General features: G+C 41.6%; 1 protein-coding gene across 1 annotated transcript; it reads left to right on the top strand.

The window, feature by feature from the left end:
- Positions 1–6,554: 6,554 nt before the first annotated feature.
- Positions 6,555–8,923, top strand: LOC117501701 (cbp/p300-interacting transactivator 3-like). The gene is made up of 2 exons (XM_034160660.1): positions 6,555–6,751; positions 7,433–8,923. The coding sequence occupies exon 2, from the start codon at positions 7,448–7,450 to the stop codon at positions 8,141–8,143; it is 696 nt and encodes a 231-aa protein (XP_034016551.1). The 5' UTR covers positions 6,555–6,751; positions 7,433–7,447; the 3' UTR covers positions 8,144–8,923.
- The last annotated feature ends 414 nt before the right edge of the window (positions 8,924–9,337 follow it).

The raw sequence follows: 9,337 nt of genomic DNA, 5'->3' as shown, positions 1-9,337 counted from the left end.
ACAACTTCAGAAACACAGCCTTTCAAAGAAGACATTTTTGTGTGCTGCCACAGACATGAAAGTGTTTGTACACTCAAATATAATTTAATTTGTTTATATAGTGCAAAATGTGAATACCATACATTATACATATATATAATGGATGGTAAGGAGTCCAACATAGAGAAATATTGGATCAAATCAAATCAATTTTATTTATATAACACCAAATCACAACAAACAGTTGCCCCAAGACGCTTTATATTGTAAGGCAAAGCCATACAATAATTACGGAAAAACCCCAACGGTCAAAACGACCCCCTGTGAGCAAGCACTTGGCGACAGTGGGAAGGAAAAACTCCCTTTTAACAGGAAGAAACCTCCAGCAGAACCAGGCTCAGGGAGGGGCAGTCTTCTGCTGGGACTGGTTGGGGCTGAGGGAGAGAACCAGGAAAAAGACATGCTGTGGAGGGGAGCAGAGATCAATCACTAATGATTAAATGCAGAGTGGTGCATACAGAGCAAAAAGAGAAAGAAACACTCAGTGCATCATGGGAACCCCCCAGCAGTCTAAGTCTATAGCAGCATAACTAAGGGATGGTTCAGGGTCACCTGATCCAGCCCTAACTATAAGCGTTAGCAAAAAGGAAAGTTTTAAGCCTAATCTTAAAAGTAGAGAGGGTGTCTGTCTCCCTGATCCGAATTGGGAGCTGGTTCCAGAGGAGAGGAGCCTGAAAGCTGAAGGCTCTGCCTCCCATTCTACTCTTACAAACCCTAGGAACTACAAGTAAGTCTGCAGTCAAGACCTTTCTAATTTTAGAGATATTGCGTAAATGCAAAAAAGCAGTCTTACATATTTGTTTAATATGCGCATTGAATGACATATCCTGATCAAAAATGACTCCAAGATTTCTCACAGTATTACTAGAGGTCAGGGTAATGCCATCCAGAGTAAGGATCTGGTTAGACACCATGTTTCTAAGATTTGTGGGGCCAAGTACAATAACTTCAGTTTTATCTGAGTTTAAAAGCAGGAAATTAGAGGTCATCCATGTCTTTATGTCTGTAAGACAATCCTGCAGTTTAGCTAATTGGTGTGTGTCCTCTGGCTTCATGGATAGATAAAGCTGGGTATCATCTGCGTAACAATGAAAATTTAAGCAATGCCGTCTAATAATACTGCCTAAGGGAAGCATGTATAAAGTGAATAAAATTGGTCCTAGCACAGAACCTTGTGGAACTCCATAATTAACCTTAGTCTAAGAAGAAGACTCCCCATTTACATGAACAAATTGTAATCTATTAGATAAATATGATTCAAACCACTGCAGTGCAGTGCCTTTAATACCTATGGCATGCTCTAATCTCTGTAATAAAATTTTATGGCCAACAGTATCAAAAGCAGCACTGAGGTCTAACAGAACAAGTACAGAGATGAGTCCACTGTCCGAGGCCATAAGAAGATCATTTGTAACCTTCACTAATGCTGTTTTTGTACTATGATGAATTCCAAACCCTGACTGAAACTCTTCAAATAGACCATTCCTCTGCAGATGATCAGTTAGCTGTTTTACAACTACCCTTTCAAGAATTTTTGAGAGAAAAGGAAGGTTGGAGATTGGCCTATAATTAGCTAAGATAGCTGGGTAAAGTGATGGCTTTTTAAGTAATGGTTTAATTACTGCCACCTTAAAAACCTGTGGTACATAGCCAACTAATAAAGATAGATTGATCATATTTAAGATCGAAGCATTAATTAATGGTAGGGCTTCCTTGAGCAGCCTGGTAGGAATGGGGTCTAATAGACATGTTGATGGTTTGGAGGAAGTAACTAATGAAAATAACTCAGACAGAACAATCAGAGAGAAAGAGTCTAACCAAATACCAGCATCACTGAAAGCAGCCAAAGAGAACGATATGTCTTTGGGATGGTTATGAGTAATTTTTTCTCTGTTAAAATTTTATTAACAAAGAAAGTCATGAAGTCATTACTAGTTAAAGTTAAAGGAATACTCGGCTCAATAGAGCTCTGACTCTTTGTCAGCCTGGCTACAGTGCTGAAAAGAAACCTGGGGTTGTTCTTATTTTCTTCAATTAGTGATGAGTAGTAAGATGTCCTAGAGGGCTTTTTTATAGAGCAACAGACTCTTTTTCCAGGCTAAGTGAAGATCTTCTAAATTAGTGAGACGCCATTTCCTCTCCAACTTACAGGTTATCTGCTTTAAGCTGCGAGTTTGTGAGCTATACAACGGAGTCAGGCACTTCTGATTTAAGGTTCTCTTTTTCAGAGGAGCTACAGCATCCAAAGTTGTCCTCAAAGAGGATATAAAACTATTGACGAGATAATCTATCTCACTCACAGAGTTTAGGTAGCTACTCTGCCCTGTGTTGGTATATGGCATTGGAGAACATAAAGAAGGAATTATATCCTTAAACCTAGTTAGTCTAGTTAGAAGATAGTTAACCTAGTTAGAAGAAAAGTTATATTGGACGAGGATTACTTTTCTTCATCCAATATTTCTCTATGTTGGACAACTTGCCATCCATCAACTGTTATGTTCTCCACCCCCCTCCCAAATTAAGCAAACAACAAAGAGTCAAGTAAAACGTAAAACATCAGTAGTGTGCTTGTCTACCTTCTTAGCATTTTTGGCATCCTTGGAGTTCAATATTTCCACCAGTTCCTCCTCTGTGAACTCAGCAAACCTCACTGGCAGATGATTTTCTGCTGTTTTTGACATGTTTGTTGCCATTTTTTCAACCAGCATCTGTCAGCTAGTTCCTGACCTTCGTATGCCGCGCTTTGATAGGCTAGCTGTTGGCAGTAAGCTCTAACGCTATTGGTCAGTGGGAACCGATCCAATATAACTTTTGGTCCTAGCCTTTTTGGATCCTGTTGGATCCAAGATAACTTTCTGGCGCCAAGCATGACAAAATACAGGTAAATGATGGACAGAAAGGCTAATCTGTGATTGGCTATTGCAATCTGAGTGGAGAATATATATATATATATATATATATATATATATATATATATATATATATATATATATATATATATATATATATATATATATATATATATATTTTTTTTTTTTTTTTCAGTTTAAGTAGTTCATGGGCTTCAGTTTACACATCAGTTACTGCAGGAAATCTTGATCGTAAACCCTATAACCCTATCACGGCAAATATGATTTTTTTGGTGGGGGTGGGGAGTCACTACAGCCGGTGAGGTGGTGAGCTGAGCCCTGAGCAGCTTTTGCTTCTGGTGTGATGCGCCCGGTCCCGCTGGATGTGTCCCGCTCTGGGGACTGACAGCTGTGGAGTTTGACTGGGACGGTCCACCTGTGAAACTCAGGGAGGACAGAAACATCCGCTGGAGACTCAAGTTAGAAAAATAGTCACAGATTCAAAGTTCACAGCTCAATAATCTTAAGAGAAACATTGTAGAAAAACAACATTAGTTTCTACAGCCAGTGAGGTGGTGAGCTCAGCCCCGAGCAGCTCTTGCTTCTGATGTCAAGCGCCCGACCGGCTGGGTGTCTTAAGTCTGGATATGAAAGTCTCTGCAGAATCTGACAGTTTTATCTCCATAGGGAGATCATTCCACAAAACAGGTGCACGGTAAGAGAAGGCTCTGTGGCCCACAGACTTTATATTCACCCGAGGGACACACAATGTAGTCCTGTGCCCTGAAAGCGCACAGCCCGGACTGGTACATAGGGTTTGATTAGGTCAGCTAAATAGGCAGGTACTGGCCCATGAATAATTTTATAAGTTAATAGCAGAACCTTAAAAACCAACCTCACAGGGACAGGAAGCCAATGAAGAGATGCCAACATGGGTGTAATGTGGTCAAACTTTCAACTTCCTGTCAAAAGTCTGGCAGCAGCATTTTGAACCAATTGAAGAGCCCTAATGCTGGACTGCGGTAAACCAGAAAATAGAACATTTCAGTAGTCCAATAGAAGAGACAAAAGCATGAGTCAAGGTCTAGGCCATAGACAGGATGGGACAAATCTTCGTTATATTTCCAGTTTGGAAGAAAGCAGTCCTCAAAATATCTGTAATGTGGAGGTCAAAGGACAATGTGGGGAGTCAAGACAGTTTAATCTTGACCATTTGTGTTGAATTTTACATCCAGCTCATGAACATTTGCTGAAAGTACATCCTTATCAAACAAGCTGATATGGACGTACAAAGTGTTCATCTCTGTTTATTTGGTCCAGTATTTGGGTAAACAGTTAGATACGAGGGTTGGCTGAAAAGTTCTGCCTCATAAACAATTATTTTAATAACAAGCATGACACTTACATAATCACATACAGTACGTATCTGCTGAAAAATTGGAATGTTCTCTATCAGGCTTCGTCATTACCTTTCTAGTTACTTTTCTACTTTCAGAGTTACCTTCCATTTTCATACATTTATGCCAGTGACAAGTATTTGCATCCTTTTGGTGAAGAAATTTGGTGTCTTCATATGATCTCATAAAATCTGAGCTGTTGTAATGAATCCTGTGTTTGTCAACTCATGTGGACGAGTGTTGTCATGCTGAAGAATTGTGTCTTTTCCATGACTAATCCACTTAGTATGTGTGCAGCTTTTGCAAAGTCTCCATATATCAGTTGTGACAGTGTTGGTGTCTTCCAAAAAATCATAATTATGTTGTACGGGGTTGTATGTTGTACCCAGTGGTGGGGACAGTTCAGCTAATCTGATAACAAATAATTATCAAAGCTAATATTTTTGCTAGCGGATTAGCTTTTCAGATAAATTTTAAAACCATCATCGGACCAAATATCTTAAAATAAATTTAGTTCCGATAACGTTCAGTCCGAGCAATGTTGAATGTTGAGTGAGCAATGTTTAAGGTTTGAGGTATGCCAAAGCAGATTTGGACAAACCAGCTTAATTTTGGAATAAGGTGCTATGGACTGATGAAACTAAAATTGAGTTATTTGGACATAACAATGGGCAGTATGCGTGGCTGAAAAAGAACACAGCATTCCAAGAAAAACGCTTGCTACCTACAGTAAAATTTGAAGGTAGTTCCATCATGCTGTGTGGCTGTGTGGCCAGTGCAGGTACGGGGAATCTTGTTAAAGTTGAGGGTCACATGGATTCCAGTCAATATCAGCAGATTCTTGAAAACAACGTTCATGAATCAGTGACATAGTTGAAGTTGCGCCGGGGCTGGATCTTTCAACAACACAACAACCCTAAACACTGCTCAAAATCTATTAAGGCATTCATGCAGAGAAACATGTACAACATTCTTGAATGGCCAACTGAGTCCCCAGACCTGAATATTATTGAAAATCTGTGGTGTGATTTTAAGCGGGCTGTCCATGCTCGAAAACCAACAAACCTGACTGAACTGGAGATGTTTTGTAAAGAAGAATGGTCCACAATACCTTAAACCAAAATCCAGACTCTCATTGGAAGCTATAGGACGCATTTAGAGGCTGTTATTTCTGCAAAAGGAGGATCTACTAAATATTGATGTTTTTTTTTTTTTTTTTTCTGTTGGGGTGCCCAAATTTATGCACCTGTCTAATTTTGTTTAAAGAATTATTGCACACTTTCTGTAAATCCTATAAACTTCATTTCACTTCTCAAATATCAAGGAAAATCATCAGGGGGCCCCAAACCTTTACATACAACTGTACATATAAATTATTAGTATACAGTACATATTTCATATTTAAACAATTCTTTTGTGGTGTACAAGATGTCTCGTTTCTTTTGTAGTGTACAGTAGCTCTGCGGGAGCACCCCTCAATTTCGTTGTGTAAAAAAGTTGTGTATCCATATTGAATGACGCACTGGTTTTTACCACCTCTCAAGTCTATAATAAGCATTTGCACAGTCAACAGTAGTGTTTGTGCATGAACATAAGGCTCAAGGTTTAAACACAGTTAAAGCTTCATGTCTCCCATCACACTCATAATCACGCTACCTGGATTTGGTAGTCAAATGAGAGCGAGGCTCAGATTTTGTGTATGTTCACTTGTAATGAACAAGTCACTGATTGGGCTGCATTTGAAGTATTGCAAATTATACTGCAATTTGATATTTGGAAGAATTAATAGACTTATCTGTAAAAGCAGTCTCGTTGTTAGCAGTGGAACTCGCATGTGACATGCAGCGATTTATACGTATGAAGTTCTTTGAGGATGTGGATATCGTTATTAGCTGTGAACCGATCAGAGGAGCTGGAGGCTGCGACGGACGGACTGAGCAGAAGTCTGAGCGACGAGCAGACATGCACGCTGTGCATTCTGGAAGCAGAGATGAACAAACTGGTGCATGTATAAATAACCTGGAAAGCTGAAAGGAAGGACTGAGTGAAGGGAGTCCTTTAAGTGCATGAACCAGCTCTGGAAAACAAACCAGGAACTGTGGGACTGAAGAGGATGTTATCTGTTTTTAATAAAGCTGATTCAGCACAATGTGACACTTTTCAAGCCACATGCTTTTTTTTTTCTCTCCTGTGAGAAGGAACTTGCGTGAGGCGGCAGGCTGCTGCTCCTCCAGTGGAGGTACTTAGTTAGTGAATGTTTCTGTGCTCAGTGATTAAGGGGGAGGACCAATGGCAACAAAGGAGGTGGAGAGGAGGGTAGCTCCTCCTCCAGCTGCTCCTCTCTCTCCGAGCTTTAGACATGTATATAATCCCTGAGTTGACCCAGAAAACAAATTCCAGCGACTAGGCGACTGAACGCAGGGCTGCAACAAACAACTTCTCCTCCAGGATTGACGTTATTCAGCGGTAGGTTTGCCGTTTCTCCTTTTGATGCATGTTGAGGGGCAGCATAATGTGCACACGGTCACATGCAGGCAGCATTCACCAGCAGCTCACATTGTCAACTTAAAGACTGCAGCCTTTCTGCCTGTCTGTTACCATTTTAGCTGATCAATTGACCCATCAGGAACATGCATGACACCGGAGTGTAAAAATCACATTTCATGCTTGTGTTGTAACACCAGCTGTTATTATTCTTAGTTTTTTTTTTTTAATCCTTCCGATTGACACTGTGGTGTTTGACACAAAGATCTGCAAAGGTCCAGGCAGGTTGTGATGAGGCAACACATCAGGAGGTGGTTCAGAAATGTTTACCCACAAATGAAATGTTGGACTTGCTCAAGAGCAGCGAAATCCTTTCTTTCTTTTGGATTCAACAAAAAAGTACTGTGTTTATAATATTTTAACTTCAGTGCATGTTTTAAAATTACTGATGTGCATGCGAGATCCTAAAATGAGAACCGGTTGGCGGTGAGGTGGTTCGAGGTCTCCCTCCGTGTGCTGCTGCCCTCCGTCGTCAGTCAACATCCACTGGCGCTGACGCTTTTTTTTCTTCCTTTTTTATGATGTGTTATAATTGAATGGAGAGAAGCCACAGACTTCAGGGTTTTTAAAAACTGCTTAATGGGTGTAATTTGTCTCTCACAGGACAACGCAGCAGCCATGGCTGAACATATGATGATGCCGATGAGCCACAGCTTCAGAATGGGCATGAATGGACTCCCGCAGCACAGCGGCCAACCCGGCCTGCGCAGTCTCCCAAACGGCCAGGTCATGCACTACGGCAGGAACCCACAGAACACAATGGAGTCAGCCATGAGGCAGAGGCAAGGCATGGTGGGACCCGGGGGAATGGGCGGACCGGTTAACGGACCTCCAATGACTAACCACCACCACCACCAGATGATGTCTGGAAACATGATTTACAACAGCCAGGGCCCACCACAGCATCACCACATGCACCCCCATCAGCAGCAGCAGCAGGGTGGACACCCACAGCAGTACCTTCCCGGAAACCTCACCTCCCAGCAACTCATGGCCAGCATGCACCTGCAGAAACTCAACACTCAGTACCACGGACATCCACTCGGGTCGGTGAATGGCCACCACCTGCAGAACAGTGGTGCTCAGTACCGGATGGGTCCGGCTCAGCTTTCCACCATGCAGCACATTGGGGGACCTTTGGGTCTGAACGGCATGGACATGGATCTGATTGACGAGGAGGTTCTCACTTCGTTGGTGCTGGAGTTAGGGTTGGATCGTGTCCAAGAGCTGCCTGAGCTCTTTCTGGGACAGAATGAGTTTGACTTCTTGTCAGAGTTTGTGTGCAAGCAGCAGCCAAGCACGGTGAGCTGTTGAGCAATGAAAAAAAAACAAAACAAAAAAAAAATTGCTGGCTTATGTTGGTTTGGACGGACACCACAAAGAATGACTGAGTGGCCTCAGTAGCACAGTAATAGGAGACAATCGGTCTGTTGTGTTTGGGTGTCTGTGTATTTGACAGTGGTCTGTACGTCTTCACACAGACCTGTCTGTGAATTTAGGAAGAATTGGAATGAGAGAACTAGAACACCAGGTTCCTTTTCACTGAGACAGCGCCAGGAAGAATTTTGAGGGCTTCGGCCAAATTAAGGCAGTCTGATGCAATGATGTGATGTTCAATCTGTACCCATCAGCACGTGTGCCTGCAGCACCAACAAGATAAACAGGACGCGGACTCCAAGTTGAAAACCCAACTATCACATAACATTGTAAACTAGTAGCAGACATTGAAAGTGGTAGTTCACTGAGTAGGGATTAAGATTTTTTTTCAGATAGTTTAATTGAAGGCTGGCTCTTCAACACTGATTGGTTCCTTCAAACTGCAAGGCATTCACATTTCCTTGAAGAGCGGCGTTCTGAGGCATTCCTGGGTAATGGGTTTTCCCTGTGGTCAGTCAGGTGATTGTGTAGCACCTGACTCAGATCAGATCTTTTCTCAGTAAGTGTGTGTTTTATCTGTTCCCTGATAATTAACTGTGACTGAATCTTGGCAAAGTAGCACATTGGTTCAGGTGTCCACGTAAAAGCATTTGCATGTATGTAGAAAATTGTTTGGAATTCCACTGGCTCAACTGAGACATTGACATCATCAAGTAAGGAAAACCCGGAGATCATTTTTTTTAACAGCAAAGTAAGAAATTGAGGGAAGGCAGGACTTTACTTATACATAAGAAACATGAGCGGCCTCTTTAAGAGTCTCGAGGAGAACCGGCAAGAGTTGAAAAAAGCAACAAAGAAGAACCCGCTCACAACATTCAAAATTGGTAACAGATTTATACCAAACAAGATTTTTTTAAACGAAAAAGTATTTTATTCATGCACATCTGAAGGTGGTCAGTACAGTGAAGCACTGATCAAGGATTCACGCTACCCAAAGTCTGATTGTTGCTTGGCTCAGGGACAAACTGGCTGAGTGGGGCTGCTAATCTTTAATGGTTCCGGGATACACAGAGTGTTTTGTTTTTTTGCTAGTTAGCAACATGTACAATCTGCACATCAAGTTAACCACAA

Source organism: Thalassophryne amazonica, chromosome 20 (assembly GCF_902500255.1).
Source record: "Thalassophryne amazonica chromosome 20, fThaAma1.1, whole genome shotgun sequence".
Taxonomy (NCBI): domain Eukaryota; kingdom Metazoa; phylum Chordata; class Actinopteri; order Batrachoidiformes; family Batrachoididae; genus Thalassophryne; species Thalassophryne amazonica.
This window is presented reverse-complemented; position numbering and strand designations above follow the sequence as displayed.

Excerpts from the sequence above, each read along its gene's own strand:
- LOC117501701 (XM_034160660.1), top strand. The coding sequence starts at position 7,448 with ATGGCTGAACATATGATGATGCCGATGAGCCACAGCTTCAGAATGGGC.